Raw genomic sequence first — 24,658 nt, forward strand, 5'->3', positions numbered from 1 at the left:
ATTGAAACACAGTAGCCACATTCTCAACAGATTCTGCAGCAATTCAGCCTAGGTGATTGGCAAGTTGCCCCTTTCGTAATATCTATGCTCTCTCACACTCAGGTTCTCAGAAACGAGAAAAATAGGAAAAATAAGGAATCTGAAGCGGCATTGTTATGATCAGCCGTCTGTTTAGAATGTAGTTCGTTGCCTAGGAAATCTTGTTAACTGTTTGAGGCATCTCCTTTTGTCATGAAAGAGGAATAGATAAATGAATTATTTTGAATAATATGTTCTGAAATTATATAAATCTTACAGCTGAGCGAAGGAAAAGAAAAATGTGTGCTGTTGAGACGGAGGCAGAAGCCTTCCCCAAAGACCAAGATGGGGAACCACTTGTGGCCATTCAGATATACATGGGCTTCATCCCCTACCAATAATGAGCAGGGATTGTGGCAACTGTAGCCTAGCAACATCTGGAGAGCCATCTGTTCCCCAACCCTGGTCTATTATCACTGGCAGCAGCCAGGAATTGAATTTGAGATGTTCATGTGTACAAAGCATCTCCGCTAATTCTCAGCTACGCCTCCAATCTTGTTTGAATGTTCTAAGCTGCTCAGAGGACCCAGACAGCTTTCCTATGGTTTCTTGGGGGGTGACCCACAGGAAGGAGGGGTACCCAGAGAGCTGGAGAGCCCTAAAGGAAAAGGAGATCTTTCCCTCCTCGCTACCTTGTATCAGCAGTTCAGCCAAGCCATTGCCTCATATCCAAACAAGTAGCAGATCCCGTCAAGCAGTTCAGAGATCAACTACTCATTTGCACTGCCTTAAAACCTGACTTGACTAAAGACAAGGCATCTTCTCTCACTTCCTCAAACTTCAGCTCTGCCCCCAAATGCTAGAACAACTGTTTGGGTAAAATGCTGAGGAGCAGAGTTGCAGTAAGAGAGACCTTTCCCCAGCTTCCAGCCCTTTATCCAAGATACTGCTGCATGCAAGTGTGCACAGGCTACATAGGTCACAGGAAGAAGTCCACTGAGACTGCTCCTCACCCTATGCTATGGTGGGGACCATAGCTGTCAACGTTTCCCTTTTTTAAAGGGAAATTCCCTTATTCCGAATAGGATTCCTCGCAAGAAAAGGGAAAAGTTGACAGCTATGGTGGGAACCCTCTCACCCATGGGCCAATCTTACCCTGCTAGGGTATCCAAATTGCCCTGCAAGGCCATGTCCCTCCCAAGCCTCATCCACCTACCCATCAGATAGAATGACTTAGGACATCATCTAATGAATGATGGTTGAAGTTATGCATTTACCACACACACCTATTGTCATGGAAGAGAGTTGTATGGAATCCTCTGCTAAAAAGGAGGGGGGGGGAAACACTTGTTTTAACACTTTGTACTCCCAACTTTGGGTCTTCAAAGCACCTTGTGCCAAAACGACTGTGAAGTCAAACTTGACCTGCAAAGCCTATCATGATAAGGAGAGAGGGGCTCATGGAGCCAAAAAGGTTCCCTATAGCATTGGGGCTTGTCTACAGAGCATCTGGGAGAATTTTTTTGGATAAGGCTAGAAAGCCCTGGAAGGCTTGGGCTGCACAGACTCATTTTTTTATACTGGTGCCTAAAATTTTAATGTGGTTTTAATTTCTGGTTTTAAAATCCACTCGTTTCCTAGTTGCTTCATGATTTTTTTTTCTTGCATGTGCAAAAAGTCAAGGCAGTCAGTTCTAAGACTTTCACATCCCCCAACATTGTAGCTCAAATTCCCTCTTGTGCAAGCAATGTTAAAAGGCTGCCACATTAGACAGCGTTAGAAACAAAACCACAGTCCAGCCAAGTGTGTTTTTTTAGAATCGGTGTTGCACTTGCCTGCATAAGTGTTGGCCTTGTTCAGAAGATCTGTGCATGCATGCATGTCAGCAAAAGCGCGAAAGCCTAAACAGTTCACAGGATGAAGTTGGGTTTCCAGAAAATCACAGCAGCTCTTCTTTACATCCTGCAACTGCAACAAACTAGCTGCCGGGAGAAGTACCTACAATAACCAAAACCAAATTCATGCACACATTGCCAATGTCAACAACAACGAAAAGGAAAACTTAAGGCACACGTATTAGGAGAAACATTAGAATGGTAGAGAATATGACCAACAGAGGTCTGCATTTTAAAGTCACCACCTTAAATTTACGGTACTACAGTTGATTGTGATGCTTGCTGTGAGAAAGTTTTAAAAACCCTGTATTCTAGATAAGTTATGTCTGATATTTCTATTCATTTTCTATCATTCCGACTCACTGGCGTTTGAATCCAGATGAGTTGCCAAGGATTGGGTCACTGCAGAAATGCAGTTGCCCCTTTTGTCGCATGAACTACGATGGGACAAAGTTCCTTCTATTTTCAAAGGTTTATTCATTCTTCTCCTACTGCTCACTGTTGGACTTAATCATATTAGCACAACAGGGCTGGCATTAAAAATAAAAAATGGTTAGTGTTTAAGAGGTTGACATTGATCAGCTTCATTCCAAAGCACTATCCAATTCTGTATTCCCAACCCCTTTATTTGATTGACTCAATGAAATCTAAGTAAGCTCACGAAATGGGCTTCTTTGTATACACTGCATTGGCTGTTAGCAGTTGTATACGGTATTCACTTTTAAATACAGAAGCCACGGAATGCTAGCTGCAACTGGAACACATTCAAGAGGACAGACACCACTGACTTTACTTTACTGCACTTAATTCATCTGCCCTGCACAGAGGATGCTTCCGGGTTCCCACGGGCTCACTGAACCAGCAGAGAACTGCAGAAATGCCTCAAGCAGAGATCCTTTGCGTTTGCACTGCTTGTCTTTCAAGAAAAGCATGAGTCAAGATAAACAGCTGTAGTGGTGGGTGGGTGGCAGTGCAGAGGGCTAAAAATAAATTTTGACATCTGTAGCACAAAGCTAATGCTAACACTTTACATTTCACCCAAGAAAGCTATTAGCCCTCATTCATTTCAGATGTAGCAAGTCGTTCCTAAAAATCATTTACAAGCCACATGCTTCCTGAAACAAGGCCTTTTTAAAGCGATCAACTTTTTTTAAATAGCTCTGCTTGAAGTCCAAGCACTGTTTACAGACCGAGCATGTGGCCTTGTCTAAAATGTTCCCAGCTGCCCAGCACACTCTCCCTCCAAACAAATATTTACACTCAGTTCTGTTCCATGTTATATGCTGTTCTCTGGCACCATATGTATAAAAAGTGAACTGTGCCAGAAAAAAATACATAAGCACAAATCAGGAAAGGATAGAACCCCACTTAGGTGTAGTTTTCAAGGCAGAATTTGCCATTTATACACATGGGAGCTCTTAAAAGACTGCACCCTTTGGATCTTGTTTAGGGATGTTTTTAATATTTGATGCTTTATTGTATTTTTAACATTTTGTTGGGAGCTGCCCAGTCAGATGGGCGGGAAATATATAAATATATAAATATATAAATATATAAATATATAAATATATAAATATATAAATATATAAATATATAAATATATAAATATATAAATATATAAATATATGATGCTTTTGAATTATGGTGCTGGAGGAGACTCTTGAGAGTCCCGTGGACTGCAAGAAGATCAAACCTATCCATTCTGAAGGAAATCAGCCCTGAGTGCTCACTGGAAGGACAGATCCTGAAGCTGAGGCTCCAATACTTTGGCCACCTCATGAGAAGAGAAGACTCCCTGGAAAAGACCCTGATGTTGGGAAAGATGGAGGGCACAAGGAGAAGGGGACAACAGAGGATGAGATGGTTGGACAGTGTTCTCAAAGCTACCAGCATGAGTTTGACCAAACTGCGGGAGGCAGTGGAAGACAGGAGTGCCTGGCATGCTCTGGTCTCCCTGACCTATCAGTGAGAGTTGTTGGGCAAGTGGATATGAGAGGTGCACTTTCTCCCAGCGAGGTCTCACATTTTTGGAGCTTCATTCCCAATAGCCTTTAAAAATCCTCAAAAGATGCATTTCTTTAAGCCTGTGCTTGGCTGAATTGTGCTATACCATGCAAGTTAATACATTAGCAGAATTTTAAAAAACACTTGTAATGTGATAGATTAAATTTGGAGGTAATTAGAGATAAAGATTTTATTGACATGCATGAATGAAGATAATACAATGGAACCAAGGCAAGGAGTAGAGGGAAGTTGAGGGATTCAAGTAATCCCATAATGTGGATTTAATGTTGATTGTGTATACAGTTGTTATAAATGTTTTATTTTATGTTTTTTCTCTTTAATGTAATGATTTAGTTGTTTTTTGTGAAAATCAATAAAAATATTATATAAAAAAAAGAATTGTGCTGCTGCTTTGAATCTGTGTGCGGCTTTGTAATTGTGTTTCATGTGTGTTAGTCTTGTAAGATGCCTTGCAAAGGCAGCATGCCCTGAAAAGTATTAAAAATACTTTAAACAATATTCAACAGTCCTTAGAATGTTTTTAAATAGCTTTTAAGACAGATCAGTGTCTTTCTACTGGCAACCACACAGGCTTTCTTAAGTCCACTCACAAGACACACATACATAGCTGTCTCCCTACTGTAAATTATTTTGTAAAATTACACTTCCCATTGTAGATATTACCTTAAAATAGCTTGTGCAGAGGGAACGTCGGATTCATCAGACATTTATATTTCATATACGAGCCCTATTCAGGTGTTCAATCTCCTCACAAGTAAGGAAAAGATAAGAGAAGTGGGGGTACAGTTTAAAGCCCTCCACAAGTTTGAGGGAAAAGGTCTGAAGCAGGAAGCCACCTTCTAAATCATCACATAGGGAGCCTCCAAGAATAGGAGGCAACTTCTCACTTCAGATCTTCCCCCTCAAACACATGAAGGATTCTAACCTGTTACAGATAGGTAGCCGTGTTGGTCTGCCATAGTCATAACAAAATAAAAAAATTCCTTCCAGTAGCACCTTAAAGACCAACTAAGTTAGTTCTTGGTATGAGCTTTCGTGTGCATGCACACTTCTTCAGTGTGTATCTGAAGAAGTGTGCATGCACACGAAAGCTCATACCAAGAACTAACTTAGTTGGTCTTTAAGGTGCTACTGGAAGGATTCTAACCTGGGTAGGAATGACATGCCAGAGGGGGTGCGGGACGTGATAGCACATCCTGCTTTTCCTCACGTTTCCTCAGTCTTATGAGGAGACTGAACACTTGAATAGGATGACTGTGTACCTCCAGCAACTGCCTCCCAATCTCCCACAGCCTCACTCTTAATATCTGCCACAGCTCCAAGAATTTGGGATAACACGAAGTAATAATCTAGAACTAGAAACTGCATAGCAAGGTGCAAGGTACTGACTTAGCAGATCGCTGTCGAGGTTTAGGCTGCAAGCCTAAACACATTTATTGACTTCGAGAGTAAAGGTCCAGTGACGTCAATGGGAGTTACATTTGAGAAAGCAAGTTTGGGCTGTTGGGAGTGATGTCCTGCAAGAGGCAAAGATTATGAGGCTCACTGCACGGTAAAATGAAGCCCATTCCTTGCATTTGCTCTTTGACGGTCTGAATACTAAAATCTTCAGATGTCCTCTCTTTACCAGGGAAGGGTCCTTCTCAATCATGGTGCCTCAATTGTGGGATTCCCTTCCCAGCACCTACTCCAAATTTGTTTTGGCACCACGTGAAGAACCTTCTGTTTTATCTTAGCTGGGTTTGCTGCTATTGATTTTCCTGCTTTTAACACATTAGGTTGCATCCAATGTTGCAGCTCTGCTGGTGCATGGGAACTCCGTATGTTCAAGAGACTTCCTCTTCCGTCCCTCCAGCTCCCTGAGCACCCTCAAAATCAGCTCCAGAGCAATTGGGGGGGGGGGGATGAATGGAAGAGAAGAGAGGAAAAGGAAGTCCTGTTGCCCCATTGGAATCCTGCTGGTGCAACAATGGATGCAACCCGGTATGTTTCAATGAGCTTGGAATTTTATTGGAAGAGGGAGAAAATCCCTAATTAACAACAACAACAACAACAACAACAACAACAACAACAACAACAACAACAACAACAGACTGAATTCAAACTGAATTAGTTGGTGTGAAGTTCCACTCAAAAGAACAGGACTTAAGAGAACGTCTAGATCCACCCCAGTATGTATAAGAACAAATTAAATGAATGAATGAATGGTATTGCAAGTATTATTATTACCTGTAAGTCACACTGAATTAATGGTATATTATAGTTCAAAGGGAACAGGTGACGCTGTGGTCTAAACCATTGAACCTCTTGGGTTTGCCAGTCAGACGTTTAGTGGTTCGAATCCGTGCGATGGGGTGAGCTCCCATGGCTCTGTCCCAGCTTCTTCCAACCTAGCAGTTCAAAAGCACGCCAGTGCAAGTGGATAAATAGGTACCACTGCAGCAGGAAGGTAAATGGCGTTTCTGTGCACTATGGCACTCGCCACAGTGTCCCATTGTGCCAGTAGCGGTTTAGTCATGCTGGCCCACATGACCGAGAAAGCTGTCTGTGGACAAATGCTGGCTCCCTTGAACTGAAAAGCGAGTTGAGCACCACACCCCATAGTCGCCTGTGACTGGATTTAACCTTCCACGGGTCCTTTACCTTTTTTTACCTATATTATAGTTCAAACACACCCATAAATACATGCTATAAACTCTTCTATGATCTCAAAAGTAGATCCTGTCTTATCAGATCTCCCTTCTCCTCAACCTGCCTCCCATTTAGACTCTCCCATTATGCCTAACACCACAACAGTTCAACAGTCCTAACACCTCAAAGCAGCTACCGATTAAACTGAACCAGATTAGGCTTAGGAAAGAAGCTACAAATGTTATGAGGAAGATTACTTTCGGGGGCGGGGGGTAAAGCTGGTCTCAGTCAAAATAGTGTGATATTACTCACAGTAGTTTAATTCTATGTCAAACTGGTCAAACCCATCCCAACAATTAAGGAATTTTTTTAAGCCTGCAAGCTATTAGGTGTTCAAAATCCTTAATTGCTGCCGTTGAAAGTGTTGACTATGCAACAGCTTGAGACATTTTCTTGCGTTTAGTGAACATTTGGCCAAACAGTTTGTCAGAAATGCTACATGCTGTACCAGATAATGAGTTGAAAGATACTGGCAAGTCATACCTAACAGGAAATAGGACTCAAATTGCAAAGGACGAGATCATTAGATCACTGGTATTACACACGCCATTTCTATACAAGATGGAGGGCATTACACACAGTATTTGCATACCGCAGTAATGCAAAGCAGCTGTTTGGTTGTTGTTTTTAGAGAATTGTATATAATTCTCTACCATCAAGAAGGAGAACAGCCACAGTGCAGCCTGCTTGTTCAGGTTGCAAACAAAGGGAATGTGGCATATACATGAACATCTGAAGCGAAGTAGGAGCATAAATTGATGCCCGTAAAGGCTGCCAAATCTAATGCCTCTGGAATCAGTTGCAGAGACCCTCAATTTGTAGCCACAGGATTCTAGTTTCCATAATTGCAGCTATACCTCTTCTCTATCATCAAAGTCCAGCCTACTGTCTAATAAAACACACTTTGAAGTATACACAGTCTAGCCTCCTTACACTAAAATTTCACTAAATTCCATGGAGACACCCAATGTGAGTTGCCTGTAGGGCTTACCCAGAGCTCAGCCGTCCTGAAAAACTGCTTCATTCCAAAGTCCACAATGAAAAAGCAAGACAAACAACACCTGTCAGGATGAAATGCCAGGTAAGGAGCTTTCCACCTTACCTTGGGTGGGTCAAAACGGCCTTGCGGGCCTCATTAGGGCCTGCGGAACAGAGGCTCCCCACTCCTGACAGGCAGTGATGACAATGACACTGTCATGCAAGAGTGAAGGGAGCAAACATCGGCACCACTCTGAATAGAATCTGACACCATAACCAGAGTGAAGACAATTCATCCTGCCCTCACTCTGAATGAACTTTTTGTGCTGTTGCAGAGCCTCCACTCCCTCGCCCCCCAAAAGGAAGGTGAATGGGTACAGGAAACTTTTCACGAAATAAGCTCTGCTGTACTGGCTCAGTCCTAAACATGGAAACCCACACATTTCATCTCCATTAACATAATCAAGTAAACAATTACTTTTAGCTGGAGATGGATATGAACTAAGAGTTTCATAAATGAATAAAATGTAAGGTTTTAATTACTTCTAACTCCTTCCTAATTCAGGGGAAATAGTTGTCCTTCCCCCCCCCCCTTCATCACTCTTTGCAGAGACTGCAAATCCCTTGGAGACTTATGTTTTGTGGAAGACAGGCTACAAGTACAAATATAAAACGAACTGCTTATAAAAGAGCTTTGGCAATGGGGGATCTCCATGTAATCAATGCATTAGGTACCAATCCCAATGACTTCGGAAAGACATTTTGTGAAAACGAACAATATGTGAAAACGAAGAAGCAACTTGTAAGTGCAACAGAATACCAAATGTTGGCTATATAACAGAAGTCATTCTCTTGCTGACTGTGTGTGTATGTGTGCGCATGTGTATATCATATATGCAAAAACAGCTATTCACATAGGGAGTGGCAATCAAATTTAACAGAAAAAGAGGAGCACAGGTGAGAGGCGCTGTACTGTCACTGCACCCACTGTTCACCTCCCTGCAACTCTTAACACTTTTCCCTTTCCCAAACAGACTTCCAGCATCAAAGCTTAGCTAAAAGGAGGTGGTGTGTAAGCACTTGAGGGCTACAGGAAGACAAGTCATGTACCCCTTTTGCGGTTAAAATCGAGACCTACACCTTCCCTCCTCTCAGGGCAACTGGCCAGTTGGACTAGATGACCCTTGGGATTCCTTCCAACTCTACAATTATATGATCCTACATTGGTGTCAAAGCGCCACATCACAACTCTAACTAAAAAACATGCACAGAGGCCTTCCAGGCAGAAGAATCTTTAGGCAGATTTGGAAACAAGCTTGAGTTAAAGGTTGACTACACCAGCTGCCATCATTAATACTGTGTTAGATACTGCGATCCAGATGGATACTCAGGAAATGTAATAACAGCACATTGGATGGCTTATTATTGCAGTATGTAGGCTGGAATCATAAACAGTATATAAAGCTGGATGAAGAGTGTCCATGAATAATGGCTGATGTTGCTGCACCAAGATCTCTGCTACTCTTACATGCCACAGTTTGACCTAATAAGCAATGACATTTACCACCTCGGCTGAGCCTGAGTACTGCAAACGCTGAACATTATACACTGAAAGATTAGTAAGGTAAGAAACCAGAGCTCGCAAAGTGAAACCCAAATCCCTCAAATCACTAAAGAGATGGGCATCTGATTTCTGGTAAGCGAACAATCATTTTTCCTAATCTGTAGGGATGGCTATTGCAGTAGTCATAGCTCATAGCAGTTCTGCAGCGAGTAAGGATGTGGCAGTACCAACAGTGATATTATTCTATTTAAGACTGCACTAGGGTCTTAAGTACATTGTTGCAACAATTAGGCAATGCTAGTGTGACATTTTAAGTCTTATCATTATCTGCGGAACTAAGGAAATCAGCATTCAGGTCAGTAAGTTTTTCCAGGAACCAGGCTGGCCGAAGACATTTTGCAGCCCAAGGGGAAAGACCCCTCTCTCTATTAAAGATACAGAAGCTGACCAGACCGGTGGCTGAATCTTATTTCACGACTGGTGATGGGACAGTATCTTCTACTGCAGTCAGATAGCAGGCTAGCTTAGGAGGCACAAAGCAGGCTGCATCACACACACACACACACACACACACACACACACACACACACACGTACCTGTTCCCTGACCCTCAGCAGAGGGTATTTACAGGAAAAAAGCTGTATTACAGGTCAACATACGGAATGTACCCCAAGCTTGGATTAATCATTTCTAAAGAAGGGCAACCTGACCTCTGTTATAAAGAACCAATTAATTTTATTTTAGTAGCAGCATGCCCAGTAGTGGCAAAGAATTGGAAGGGACTGGAACATCTGTGTATTTCTCATTGGAAACAGAACGTATGGTTGATTGCTGCATCAGATAAATTAACAAAGAGATGACATGCACTGAATGATACAAATTATGTAGATGATTTTGCTGAAATATGGCATCCTTTAATAAAATGCTTTACTGATAATCCTGAAGAATGGCACGGACTGGACTTTGGCAAATTAAACAGACTGATCCATTCTGGAAGGGGGAAGCGGGGGGAAATTGAGTTTTGTTTTTGTTTTGTAATTGTTGTTATAAAATGGAAATCAATAAAACAACAACAACAACAACAACAACAACAACAACAACAGAGTTCAGCCTTCTCATTTAGAAAGCTGGCTGATTATGCCTATTTAGTTAAAAACCTGGACAACTAATAAACCTGTTCCTCTGTGTGTGTTTTTGAGCTCCTCTAGAATGCAGAACAAAAATTTGCTATTTATTTAGCTGTTGCTGGCCACTTCAGCAGCGAGTGCAATGAATGCATGACAATTTAAATATGATAGATACCAATATGTATATTTGACATCCATATTCAAACTTTGCCCCTTTTTGCTACACTAGAGCTTCTGACGTGCATCAGCAAAGATTTATACCCAAATGCAGCGTATTTAACATTACCCTTTCAAGCCACTGCTTTCTCAACTGTTTCCAAGACTGGCCATTATATTTGATCTACAATTACCAAACGGCTTGTTGAGGACTGTAAAACAGCAGGTGACTTTAAAGTGCAAGTTCTGTATCAGTTATTCTGAACAAGAAAAAGAAGTGCTATAAGATCACATAAATGCTATTAAAAAGCACACATCCTTCTTATGACTAAGATGCTAAAAATAAATGTCATTACCCTCACAGGGATGGGGGAGTGCCTTACTTTTTGTGTCATTATGCATACCATTAAAGGATGAGTTGACAGTATCCTCCTACTCACCTGTACATTTTCCTCTGTAAGCTGAATTTCAGCAGTGTAAACATATTCAATGAGCATCTTAAGGGTCCATCCATCAACTTCCTTTATTCGAACTCTCTTTGCCTGACTCTCGCTCATTTCACCTATAATACATGGTTGTATAGCTCTGTTAATTTAATCAGATACTGGCAATTGGCATCAACATGTTGAAGTTCCAGGTGGCTTCCTCAGCACAAAAACTTTCCTCTAAGAGAAGAGAAAGGAAAAGCTTATTCTCCAGAACGAAGCTATATAGATCAGTGTGTCTCTTTTCGGAAGACACCCCCTCATCCCCAATAAAAACCACAAAGTGCTGGAAAAATATTTTGAATTTATGGAGCAACCATCAGGTTTAGCTATGTTTCCTGCTATGATCTGCACAAAACTCTGACAACCTTGGATGCCAGTCTAAAATGTCTATATCTATTTGTAATTTCAGGCCTAAAAACTTCATGGGTTCGTAAAACTCAGAACATGACAACGATGCAGAAAGGGCACCAAAGCACTCATACGAACTGGAATAACGACTTGATACAATGAGCTTCCAATATATTTAAAAAATACCAGTAGAAACTGTCTTAGAAAATTCTAGCAGCCCACAAGGAGGATTATTTGCAGCAGTATTTGATTCACTGTCTCTCAAAACAATTTCACCTCTAGCCAGAAAATAGGGAAATATGGTGTCAGCTTGTGGAGGCTGAAAGGCTGGTCATGAAGACCATCTGCAGTGCCAGCACAAATATTTGCAAGAGAAGAGGATTCAGAACAAGACTTCAAGACCAGAAAAAGCCAGTGCCTCTAATAGCAATGAAGTTTGTCCAAGGTATATTTAACTGCTTCTGCTCTGGTCTTTGACCACAATAAAGATATTGATTGACTGCTTCTGCTCAACAGCAGGCATAAGCCTACTGCAACCTGTAGTATACAGCCCCAATGTAATTGGGCTGTATCCAACATCAATCCTACTTAGTTGGATACAGCCCATTGTGCCTGGCAGGTGTAGCCAACAAGGTGTTGCTAGACTCCAGCTCCCATCAGCCCTGCCTGCTGGCATAGGCTAATGGGAACTGGAGTTGAACAACATCTGGAGTATACCACGTTGGCTACCCCTGCAGTATGGGAAAGAATTACAAAACAAGGCAGATGAGATAGGAAGGAAATAGTCTCCGAACTAGAATTCTAGCCGGATAGTCAGTAGTTTGGTCCTTTTGGAATATGTTTTCTGAGTGGAACAAAAAACTCCCAGACTCTACACATGCATAGGCAACAGAGATGCTAAAACTCCTGCCTGTGAAGCCAGAGCACATAACCCAATTGCAACGGAAGATGGGACAGACAGAGGTGAATTTTTAAACTGAGGGGGTTTTTTTTGCTGTTCTCTTGCTGCCATTGTTAATTATTCCATTGCATATACCATTTTTTACTTGTATTACATCTGAAAGCCACCATGGTGGCCCCTCTGAAGACTCAAAGATGGATCATAATTTTCCAAATAAAAATGGCATGTAAAGGGAGACCAGAGCCATCAGGGAATGTGTTCAGCCACAGCCACAGCCGGTCATAACAATGGACTACCTAGTATTTGATTACACACATCAAACAAAAGCATTTAAGCTGACGGAATAATCTCTAACTTGTATGAGAACTCCATATTTTTCTTTCATCTATCTTTTAAGAAGACACCTGAATCAAAATAATGCAGACTTGGTCTGAAAATAAGAATTCCTAAGGTCAGAAACTTTAGTATAAAGGGAAAGGAGGCTTAGTCAGAGCTTCAATACTAATACTTTCCTGATGACTGACTGAATATTTATCCTAAACGACACTGAAGTCATCTAAAGAAGAGACTGTGAATCTGTGGCCCTCTGTATGAGGTTGGGCTACAGTTCCCACCATTCCTGGCCACTGGTCATGCTGGTTTGGAATTCAGAGCACAACAGCTGGAAGGTCATCTGCACGCCAACCCCAAAGACAAATGCAACCATTCTTGTGCCCTGAAAACCCACTAACATTTTAGCCTTAAACACACAGCATAAGCAGTGCAAGGAGAGAGAGAAAAGGAGTAAAACCCCAGCTGGCATTGATAATTTACGGCAAGATATACAGTCCAGCTGTCACTTAGAGTTATGCAAAGAATACTAAAACATGAACTCCAGCAATAAGATGGCAAAGTCATTAAGTCCTCCATGCCTGTTAATAGCTTGACATTTTCAAATATTGCAACTGATGTCTCAACACTCTCTCACCCCCCCAACCCCTCCCAATTCCATTTCCGCTGCAGTGTTTTGACCTTGTATACTCATTTAGCTATGCTATAGTTTCAAGAAGTAAGAAAAAAAGTAGTACAGTACCTGTAAACATGGCATGGAAGTATGGGCTGCAAGCTGCTAACACAACTCTATGAGCTGCAATTTCCATGTCTTCAGCTACTATTGTCACATCACACAACAAATTTTGACTATGTAGAAAATGAGAAAAGAAGAGGATGAGTTGTGAACAATGCAGAATCTGGAAGAAAGCAAACGTCTACTGTCTGTTTTGGAAAGCTGCTTGTGTGCTCTGTATTCGGACCCCCCCTTGAGATATCATAACCAAATTCTGTATGCTGGTGCCTGAGATCAAGGAGCAGGTTTTTATCTATGTTTGGATATAATCAGATGCCATTCTGAATTAAGATGGAAGACTTTTAAAACTCTTAATTAAAAACTGCATTAATTAACTCTAATTTAAAAACTGCATTAATTTTTTTGGTTTCTTAGAATTCCCAAACAGCACCTGCTATGAAGCTGCTAATATTATATACTCTCCCCAAGAAGCTTTTAAGATATACAGTATTTAATTTCCAGATGCATTTGAAAAAGTATAACGATTACCCATGTTGATGAAAGTTACCAATTGGGAACAGGGAGTTTTGCTAAACCCCACCAATATCAGTCCCCCCCCCCGCATTTTAAAAAATAAAATGAGGAGAGTGCAGCCAAAGTCCAGAAGCTTACGGCTCCTCTTGGTAGCGGATGATGCCACCATTAACATGTCTCTCTCACTTTATTTTTATTGCATCACATCTGCAGCTCTCCACTAATCACACCTTCATCTTATTAAGAACTATTAACTTCATTGGTATTCCTATTTTACAGATGGAGAACCAAGGGCAAAAGACAGCTGCCTGTCCAACATCACACAATGAACCTCAAACTCAAAAATATTGACCCGATGTTCTAGTCACTGAATTAGGACCATACATGGTTTCACTACCTGGACCTTTCCCCTAGATCCCTCATTCATTCATTTTACTTGTATGCCACTTTTTACACACACACACACACACACACACACACACACCCCAACCAAGCTCAAAGCAGCTTACAACAAAGAAGCAGGACGCATTTTAAACATACACTACAAAAAAACAATTTCATAACAACACAGCAAAACAATAACATAACAACACTTTCATAATAACATAGCCAAACACAAGCTAAATTCAAGCCATTCAAAGGAACGAAAAATTTTTATTGGGGTGTGTTCAAAGCAGGAAGAGGCAAGACAGATGGCAGAATCACTTGCAGGATGGGTAAAGCTCAGAGAGGCAAAACAACAATTTATTAATATACAGATAGTTTCATACTATTTGCCAAGATTCAATTTGCCTATAAATGGAAGAAGTTGAACATTAAGTGTGTCCCTCCAAACTGAATTTTAAAGAGGCAAATGAACTCAAGGACATTTGGTTTAAAAACATGAGGGCAAGGAATTTCTGGTTATGAGGAATGAAATGTATGCAGAATACAATACAGCGACCCTTATTTCTGCTGGGAGAAGACCTAGCAGACAGCACACTGTAGACTGCAGTCTGTGCACAGAATAGCTGTGCACATTTGTGGATGTCCGACTAGTTTACCCTCTTGTCCACGCAAGATGGCAGGTCCTAATCAAACTTATTCACAAAACCCTGAGACTTACAAAGCAGGTTTACATGTTATATGTGTGACAGCGTCCTCTTGCAACAACTAAGGAGAGGCAAGTCACCTGCCCTAGCTCTGGAGAGCAGCACCTGCTCATGAGCAGACTTCATCCCTGCAGATATCCACACTGGCACAAAGTTTCCAAAGTGGGGACAACGCCACCCCCAACTCCAGGGCTGGCCCCAGTCATTGTATGAGAATCTCTCCATGAATATAATGGGTGAAGAAGTCTCATAATGCCATCAGGCTAGAAGTTACTAACTACCGGTGATTGTATTACTTCCAAACAAAATCAAGGTGCCATGAGCCAAAAAAGGGAGAGACACTTGTGCCACTCCAGGCATGGGTGCACAAGACTTTGAACAAAGGATGTGGGAACTATACACAAAAAGAGTAGAAAAGTGACAGGTGATGCTGTTACTATGCCCCCGAAGTGCCCCTGCACCAACACCACCAACTAGGCTCAAAAACAAAACCATTTCTTACCATTTTATCCCATCTTTCGTCTACACTTTATTGTCACAGCAACTATCCTAATAGGGATTATGGGATTTATCTCATGGCCCAAGACAGTTCTCATAACTTTCTTTCCTATGGGGCAGGTTATGCCCCATAGGGCTGGCCCAAAATCACCCAGTAAGCTTTAGGGTTTTGGGGAAAATGGAAGGGAGGGGGGAGGACAGCTTGGGGCCACAGAGTTCCCACTGCTTGAAACCAGACCACCTGTTTTGCATAGAGTTTGTAGCAACCCACATTTAAGGTGCAGAACTACCACCATGAATGGATACAGAAGTGTAGGCTTCTACATATGGAAATGTTTATCTAGATGTAACTCACCTTAACCCGCCCCCCGCCCCGCTAAAAGAAAACCAACTTTCTTTAGGGAGCTGCTTTTGAGGGGAAGACAGTTGTGCATGCAGAAGAGAATCTCCAGACCCCATCTTAGGACATGATGCTAGCCTGTACATCCCATCAATGGCAAAGCTCAGTGAATGACCAGACAAGCAATCAGACTATGTGTATATCAAGAAGTAGTACCTTCTTAATTCATTCATAACTTTGAAAGCGTTCTTCATATGCCAAGGGTTCACTGTAACAGGACAGTGCTTTTCGGTATTATCATCTTTCAGATCCAGAGGTTTCTGCTGGCACAGTTTGGTACATCTGCAAGTAAGAAAGGCTGGTTCATTAACTGACTGCTGGAGAGTTTGTCACCAACATGGGCTAAAAGGTTTTACTGCCTACATTTCTGCAGCTTCCGCATCATCACCACCTGAAGAAAGGAAGCCAGGTGCAGAACTTTGCTTTGACCAGGCCCTCAACACTCAGGACAAACAACCCAAACCTCTGAACGATTTAGATCCATGCATATAAATGCTCAAAGACAAAAAAAAAACCATATATAATCAGATTAAATTACTGATAGCAGATCAAAACAGTGCCAGTTAAAAGGAGTCGCTCTGACGGATACTTACTCAAGATGTACTAACAGATTGCAAGGAAAGAGGTCAAAATGATGTGCTCTTTAGCCAAATCTGAAAAAAAGAAAAAAGCCCTAGTGCCATGACTTACCTGCACCTGCAAATGATACACTATAGACCAATCATGAGCCCCAATGTCCTTCCCAAACCTGCTTGCCTTCTGATGTTTTGGGTTGCAATTCCATCATCTCTAACCATGCTGGCTTGGCCTGATGGGAACTGTAGTCCCACAACATCTGGAGGGCTGTGCTAGTATGACGACACATGGGCCTGATATCTCACACTACTTCATTTGAGGAGACTTCCCCCTGCCTGCCAATCAAGGCAGCAAGAATGGCCACTGACAATATCTCATTATGTTCAAATAGAGCTGCTCTGTAACCCAGGACATCACATATTAGCAATTGCTCCAAAGGTCAGAGTAGAGAGGCAAGCACAGGGCTTATTCCACAAGTTTGAGCCACTAGGTACCGTGCAAATGCATCAGGATCAGATTGTCCTTCCAACAAATCAGTCCTAAAGGTCACAGTGAATGTCTGCAACAAAGTGAGTCAATCAATCAGTGAATGCAGAGCCTTCTTGTCAAATGTCTGTATCCAAGCACCAAAGAGATCAAGGGGAAGACAAACTTGGCCTTTCAAAGAAAATAGATCAGCTCAAACCATCATTCTTATTAACTTTTTAAAGACATTGTTTTCTAGTCATTGAACCTCTAGTTACTAAAAGTCTCTCATGCTATGGAAATTGCCTCTATATATCACCAAGTCCATTACATTAGGTTGAACATGCGTGGTATTTTATTTTTTATTTTTGCAGTTGCTCAATATCCTTTTCTCTTCCTGTCCTTTCTGTGGCTTGCCTGCCTGAATAGCTCAGTTGGTTAGTGTGTGGTGCTGATAATGCCAAGGTTGCAGGTTTGATTCCCATTCAGGGCAGCTGCGTATTCCTGCATTGCAATGGTTTGGACTAGAACTGCCCTGAGACCTATGAGTATAGGGCAGTATATAAATTCAGTATAGATGATCCTCAGGGTCCCTTCCAATTCTATGACTACTTTTCTATTACTCCTTTTAGCTTAGTGCCAGTTCTGGAAGAGATCCCATCCACTTTAAGATCTTTTATATAGGATCAATCCAGCAAGCACCACTGCTTGCCCAACTGGTGCTTCCAGCTACAGGTCCTCCCAGTGCAGCCCAACTTCTGAAAGCTCAACAGTTCTTCAACAAACTGCAAGGAAGTGCAATGGACAAGATCAAGGACAAGATCGAGCACATAGAAGACTTTGAGCAGCAAGCGACTAATAAGTCTAATAAATGAAATGAAAGATGCTAGCACAGTATGGGTAAGGTCCCAGCAACTATCTTAATTTGCTAAGAGACCTAAATCTACATCTACACACATTAGTTAGTATGCCTTGTGACACTGCCCCTTGTTGATATATGGTTCTTTAAGCATGCCAAAATTATATTCTAATGCAAATTAATATACTGTATTTAGCTTTTAACAATAAAAGTTAATACAGTGGTACCTCAAGTTACAAACACCTCATGTTACAAACACTTCAGGTTACAAACTCCGCTAACCTGGAAGAGTTACCTCGAGTTGAGAACTTTGCCCCCGGATGAGAACGGAAATCGTGTGCCAGCAGCGCAGCAGCAGCAAGAGGCCCCATTAGCAAAAGCACGCCTCTAGTTAAGAACAGTTTCACGTTAAGAACGGACCTCCAGAACAAATTAAGTTTGTAACTAGAGGTACCACTGTAATGTAAACGAAGTGTATGCTACTGAGCTGTCATGTCTTAACAGTATTTTAAAGTAAAAACATTTCAGAAGTATCGAAATACGAATTTCCACGTAAAGTTTTTAACATGTTTGAATATCGCATGTAAACAACATGAAGTGTGCCTTGTTTTCCTGAACAAAGCACTTCATTTCAAATAATTCTGGCTACTGAGTGGAAAATTAAATACTCCAAACAGCACATAAAACCAACAATGACATGGTTATTTTTAAAAAATAGCTTTGCTAACTGAATATATCTTCAACATGCTAAAGTAGATCTTAGTTAATTTAGGACAGAAAATTTAGGACAGAAAAGGTTTCCAGAAAATCCACATCGCTGTGAAACTCTCAAAGAAAAGTTACAGGTAGTTAGCTTGTGTACATATGGACCCTCCCCCTCTGCTTCAATAAACCATTTTAAGAATCAAGGAAGTGCCCCTGCTCTTAACTACTTAGTGGCTCTGTTTGTATGACAAAAGGCCAGGAGTCAAACTTTATGAGACACCAAAGAACATGAGCCCCAGCTAATTTTCTTTGCCAGTCCCCCCCCCCCTTTCCAGTAGGGCTTATCTTTTAATACACGGGGATTACACTGTGTTGCATCCTATTCTCAAAAAAACGGTCCAACAACTCATTATAAAGAGGTGGTAACATACAATTGGCACCCACCTCTACCTCATTCCATCCACTATTCCAAGAATCAAGCCTGATAAACAACTTAACATTTATCAGTGTTGCTTGCATGGTTGATTATAAGACAACAGCCAGCGGGATGCTCCTCGCTTCCCGCCAAGATGCTCAGTCTGCCGTGCAGGAAACGGAAGGGATCTGTTGCCATTTAGACTACAAGACAGACACTTAACTCCTAGTTTGGGGACATGGCACGTACATCTGCTTTCACATTCCTTACGACACATATACAGTGGTACCTCGGGTTACATACGCTTCAGGTTACATACACTTCAGGTTACAGACTCCGCTAACCCAGAACTAGTGCTTCAGGTTAAGAACTTTGCTTCAGGAAGAGAACAGAAATCGTGCTCCGGTGGCGCGGCAGCAGCAGGAGGCCCCATTAGCTAAAGTGGTGCTTCAGGTTAAGAACAGTTTCAGGTTAAGTCCGGACCTCCGGAACGAATTAAGTACTTAACCTGAGGTACCACTGTATATGGGTAGCAATACGTCTTTCCCTAGCTCCACTGACCTCAGAAATCTTTAAATATCCTTCTTAGAAGCCTACCCACTAAGAGGTATCTGGCAGGCCACTATGGAAGACAGGGTGTTATTCTAGATAAGGTGTGAAGGACCTTTGGCCCTCCAGGTATTGCCGAACTACAACTCCCATCAGACCTAGCATGCATGCCTAGAGGCCGACGACAATGTGCATTGTAGTTCAGCAACAACTGGAGAGCCAACGACTCCCCAAACCTGGACCTGATGAACCACTGGTCTTAATATGCACCTCATCCATCCATCCCTTTTCTATCATCATGCACAAAACTGTCCGTCCCAGAAGAGCTTCTTCAATCTAATGTGACAAACAACAGGCTCGCTTCCCCTTGGATTAATTGTTTCAGAGGATTCTTAAACTTGTTCCAATACATTTCACCTTCCTAGCTTCAAGAAAGAGGACTTTGGAGGAACCTTAACAAAACTCATTAGAATCTTTGGGGATCACACAACCCTCTAACCTATGGCAATTTTTTTTTTTTTTGCTGATACCGACCATTATCTGAAGCACTTTACATCCATTATTTGGATGTGTAATTCTTGAACAATTTGAGCTGGTTATTTATTCATACATATAGCAGGATGCAGGTGAAGTTAGTTGAACTGAGTCCTACTGAAATTGATGGAATGGAACAAATTAGTCATATTTGGTTATCACTGAAATTAGGCAGCTTAAGTGCAACTAACTTCACCTGGATCCAACCCATAGTCTCTTCTCCTGTGTTCTCCATTCCCTCCAAATCATGCAGGAGCAAAGGAGCTGCCTTGTCTGCTTCATTCCCAGCTCCCCCTCCTCTCCAAACTGTCCCCCCCCCCCGCGTTATTGAGATTTCTACTACCCCCAAAACCTTACTTTTCTGTAACTCAGGCTAGGCCAAAAACCTACGTGGAAAGTGGCAGACAAGTGGGAAATATGGCATTTTATTTTATAATCTATTTACAAAGCAGGAAGATCCAGTTAATGAAATAATGAACATTAATATGCAACCCCCCAAAATAAAAACAATGAAATAAATATAGCCACTCACAGACCCTTGCTGGCTCTGGGTTGAGTTAACTTTTCTTTGAAGGAGATCAGTACAGTAGATGCTCTAAATAATGAAGACTCCAGGTTGGGTCTGAAATCCTGAAAACTGTTGCCCATCAGTGTATATGCATTTCTGAGATGGCCAGACCGGATGGTATAACTCAGTACTGTATATTTCTATGTTAGGACAGCAACAATCACAAAGTTTCAGAAAGCGGCATCAGTAATTGTTTGAAGCCTGGGATAATAAGGTTTTGACACATAAAGCTCGAACAAGGCACCAGGTGAGAGCATTCCAGAGTGAAGGCACAATCACAAAGAAAGCCCTTTCTCTGCTTAGTGTCATCTAATATCTGACAGCAGGGGCATGCATCAGTAGAAGGGCCTTTGAGGATCCTCTAACCTGCCTGCTGAGTCTTTTAGCTATGGGCAACAGGTCTTCACTTCTAGCACCTCACTGGGAGGGACACTGACTTAAACTAGAAACTCACAATGCTATCAGGATCTCTTTCAAAGCAGCAGTTGAAACATATTAGGGTGCATTTCCCTAATCTTTCAATACATGGGTGTTAGAAGTAGTGAACAAAAACCAGAGGGGCAGGGGACAGAATAGTTATTTCAAGCTAAAGAATTAAAGTGATTGTGCAGAACAAAACTATAGCCCTCACAGGCAGAAACCATCATTCCTGTACTTTACCCAACACACTGCAAGCGCCAAACATACTACTATTCAATAGAAAATTGTTACTAATTCAAACAAAAGAACAAACAAGGATAAACTGGTTCTTCTCTTGCTAGCTTGCCCCCAACCCACATTAGGATTTAAAAAGAGCACATACAGACCGGTAAGTGTGAAGGGCAGACAAACAAGAAAACTCCTGCCTGAAAGCTGCTCCCTTTCACTTAGAATGAATGGAAATGTTCCACAAAATTAGACTACAGGCTACCTCAAAGCAGCCCATACTTACATTAAGGCCAGGGTCCAGTTCCAGAAAGTGTTTTGGCCTGGAACTTACTGATTCTACGGGCAGTGCTTCTGAGCACGTCCAGAGTGCATTTCTGTTTCCAGACACTCGGCCAGCCCCCAAAAGGTGTGGGACCATGGAGCATCCCTTCCACGTCCGAGAGCATCGCCCCAAAGGCGACCCTTCTATACCAACCCCACTTCCTTTGCTCTGGGGCGCCTGCGGGCTGGCCTCTGGGGAACAGGAAACAAACTCTGCCCGTGCTCCGGGGCTCCGAAATAACTGCTCCGTTCGTTCCCAAAAGCGGACCTTGGCCATTCCCAACCGGCGGCGGGGCCGAGGCCTGGTCCAAAGTACGCTCTGTCGAGGTGGTGGTGGATGCCCTCTCCAGGATCCCTCGCATCGTTATGACGCGCGGCCCAGCCCAGCGCCTCTCCCCCCCCGGACCCCCATGCGCGCCCAGCCCCGCCGGCGCCGCTCACCCCAACGGCTGCAGAAGCAGCATCTCCATCGCGGCGGCTCCTCCGCTCGGGCTGCTCTCTCCGGGGAACGCGGGCACCGCGCGCCGGCGCCAGCACCATTCCAGCCGCGAGCGCTGGGACACCCCCGGCAGGTCGCCCAGAGGGAGGCAGGCGAGGCGAGCGCGGCGCCCCCACCCACGGCGGCGGCAGCAGCAGCGCCTCCGCCGCCTCGTGGTCCTCCTCCTCCGGCGCTGCTCCGCACCGAAGTGCAGACGGGGTTGCAGCTCCTGCGCCTGCCGCCGCCGCCGCCGCCTTGGCTGTCCACGCTTTCTCCCCAGATTCCGCCAAGCCGGCACTTCCGGGGTCCTAGCCCGACTATCCTAACAGGAGGAGGGGGAGGATTGGGGGCGGGGGGGGGTGTGACGCGACGTCAGCGCGCGACTTGGTGCGGGGTGGCGGGGAGAGAAGGGAATGGCTCCTACGCGCTCTCCCCCCTCCCTGCGCGGTCCTGGAGGCGCGGCGCGGGCGCAGCTCGCGATGGCGGCAGCTGGCGCTGGGGTGGGAGCGGGGCAGCGAGGGGAAAGGCGAGGCTGGAGGGATCTTGCAGTGGAAGGCGACTCTCTCCTCCCCAGGGGTGCAAACTTCAATAAAATATTAGGCTGGGGGAGGGAAATAAGCCCCGCCTTGCATAATCGATCACAAGACGCGGCGCACCCCCTCATCTGAATGGCAATGCCCATCAACTGGCGGCGGGGGGGGGGGGGCTTGGGACATTCAGTATTTTATTGGGGGTGGCAAAGGGACCACGACCCCTAGGAGTTGCCTCCTATGCTCCTCCCGTTTAGGGTGAGGTATCTCCTCAACCCCCTTTTCCTTATGCTTCAAGGTTTAGATACAGCCATGAATAGCCTTGTCCAGCTTTGAATCAGGTTGGTGGGCCCTGTAAGGAAAAGGTAAAGGGACCCCTGACCGTTAGGTCCAGTTGTGTCCGACTCTGGGGTTGTGGCACTCATTTTGCTTTATTGGCTGAGGGAGCCAGTGTACAGCTTCCAGGTCATGTGGCCAGCATGACTAAGCCGCTTCTGGCGAACCAGAGCAGCGCATGGAAACACCATTTACCTTCCCGCCGGAGCGGTACCTATTTATCTACTTGCACTTTGATGTGCTTTCAAACTGCTAGGTTGGCAGGAGCAGGGACCGAGCAACGGGAGCTCACCCCATGTCATGGGGATTTGAACCGCCGACCTTCTGATCAGCAAGACCTAGGCTCTGTGGTTTAACCCACAGCACCGCCTTGTACAATCATAGAATTGTAGAGATGGAAAGGAACCCAAAAGGGTTAGCTAGTCCTACCCCCTGAAATTCAGGAATGACAGCGTTGATCAAAGCTGAACCAAATGCTGGTTCAGGAAAGTTAGGAGCGCAGGAAGCTGCCTCATAGCGAGTCAGACCAATGGTCCGTCTAGCTCAGTACTGTCTACATTGCGCGGCAGCATCTTCCAAGGGGCCAGACAGGATTCTCTCCCAGTCCTATCATGAGATGCTGGGGATTGAGCAGGGACCGTGTGCATTCAAAACAGATGCTCTTGTTGGCTGTTCACATCTGTTTCTCTCAGGAGACAATGGAAGAGTGTGCCTGTAACCGTTGGAGAGTTACAGTGCCTGCTGTGGCTGTAGAGACCAATAAGGGGGAGAGATGTTTTGTTGCAGCTGGGGTAGATGAAGGTTTCTTTTCTCTGCTCTCCTCTCAGCGGTCATTCCTCCTCTGGTCACTGCTATGGATACATGACCTGGCTTGATGTTGCCAGCCTTCGTGTTATGTTTGCAGACATCTCTGTAAGACAGAGCTGGTCTGCCAATGAGCCTGGTGCTTGAAGCCGACTCCTCCTAGAGCACATCCCTGGGGATCCTGCCATCTTCCTTTCTGTGGACATGAGCACTCCAGCATAGACATCACTGGAGGGTGAATATGCTAGGAATATGGGCTTGGCACTCTTTGTTTGGCGGGACGCGGGTGGCGCTGTGGGTTAAACCACAGAGTGGTAGGACTTGCTGATCAGAAGGTTGGTGGTTCGAATCCCCATGATGGGGTGAGCTCCCGTTGTTCGGTCCCAGCTCCTGCCAACCTAGCAGTTCGAAAGCACGTCAAAGTGCAAGTAGATAAATAGGTACCGCTCCGGCGGGAAGGTAAACGGCGTTTCCGTGCGCTGCTCTGGTTCGCCAGAAGCGGCTTAGTCATGCTGGCCACATGACCCGGAAGCTGTACGCTGGCTCCCTCAGCCAATAAAGCAAGATTAGCACCACAACCCCAGAGTCGGTCACGACTGGACCTAATGGTCAGGGGTCCCTTTACCTGTACTCTTTGTTTGAGACTGTCCTGCCATGTGATTCAAGACAGATGCTCTGCCAAACAAACAGGGCAACTTGGTGGTCAGACGTGGATTTGATGGTGGAAATAACACATCCATGTTATCCTCATCTGTCTCCTTGCCTGCCCTTCACTTACATTTTCCCTGTGTTATATTTCATATGGCAAGCTCTTTAGAGCAGGGACCTGCATGCATGTTGCATAAATAAATAAAATCAGGAGAGTACAAATGGATATTTCCTTTGTATTTTTAACCACCTCAGGCAGGTTCAATTGCAATAGTAGCTTGATGATGTGTCATGGCAGAATACAGATATGAACCTTGGATTGCAGTAATAAACTTGGTAAGGGATAAGGCCGATGTGGGGAACCTTTGGCACTCTAGATGTTGCTGAACCACAACTCCCATCAGCCTCAACAAGCACAGATTGCAAGCCCATCTACCATATATAGAGAGAGACTACATCACAT

General features: G+C 43.7%; 1 protein-coding gene across 2 annotated transcripts in view; it reads right to left on the minus strand.

Moving 5' to 3' along the window:
- The window catches only part of KLHL2 (kelch like family member 2), a 37,233-nt gene extending 15,046 nt beyond the window's left edge, over positions 1–22,187 (minus strand). Inside the window, exons 1-5 of one of the 2 annotated variants that reach the window (XM_081875350.1) lie at positions 21,841–22,187; positions 15,916–16,041; positions 13,264–13,370; positions 10,895–11,016; positions 1,854–2,016 (exon numbers count right to left, since the gene is read on the minus strand). In XM_081875350.1, coding sequence (XP_081731476.1) covers positions 1,854–2,016; positions 10,895–11,016; positions 13,264–13,370; positions 15,916–16,041; positions 21,841–21,869 — 547 coding nt within the window. In that variant the 5' untranslated portion in view covers positions 21,870–22,187. Of the gene's footprint in view, positions 1–1,853; positions 2,017–10,894; positions 11,120–13,263; positions 13,371–15,915; positions 16,042–21,840 lie in introns of those variants that run through there. The other variant, XM_081875351.1, reaches the window with a different exon arrangement.
- Positions 22,188–24,658: the final 2,471 nt, after the last annotated feature.

The sequence above is a fragment of the Podarcis erhardii genome (assembly GCF_964252035.2).
Source record: "Podarcis erhardii genome assembly, chromosome: 9".
Lineage (NCBI taxonomy): Eukaryota > Metazoa > Chordata > Lepidosauria > Squamata > Lacertidae > Podarcis > Podarcis erhardii.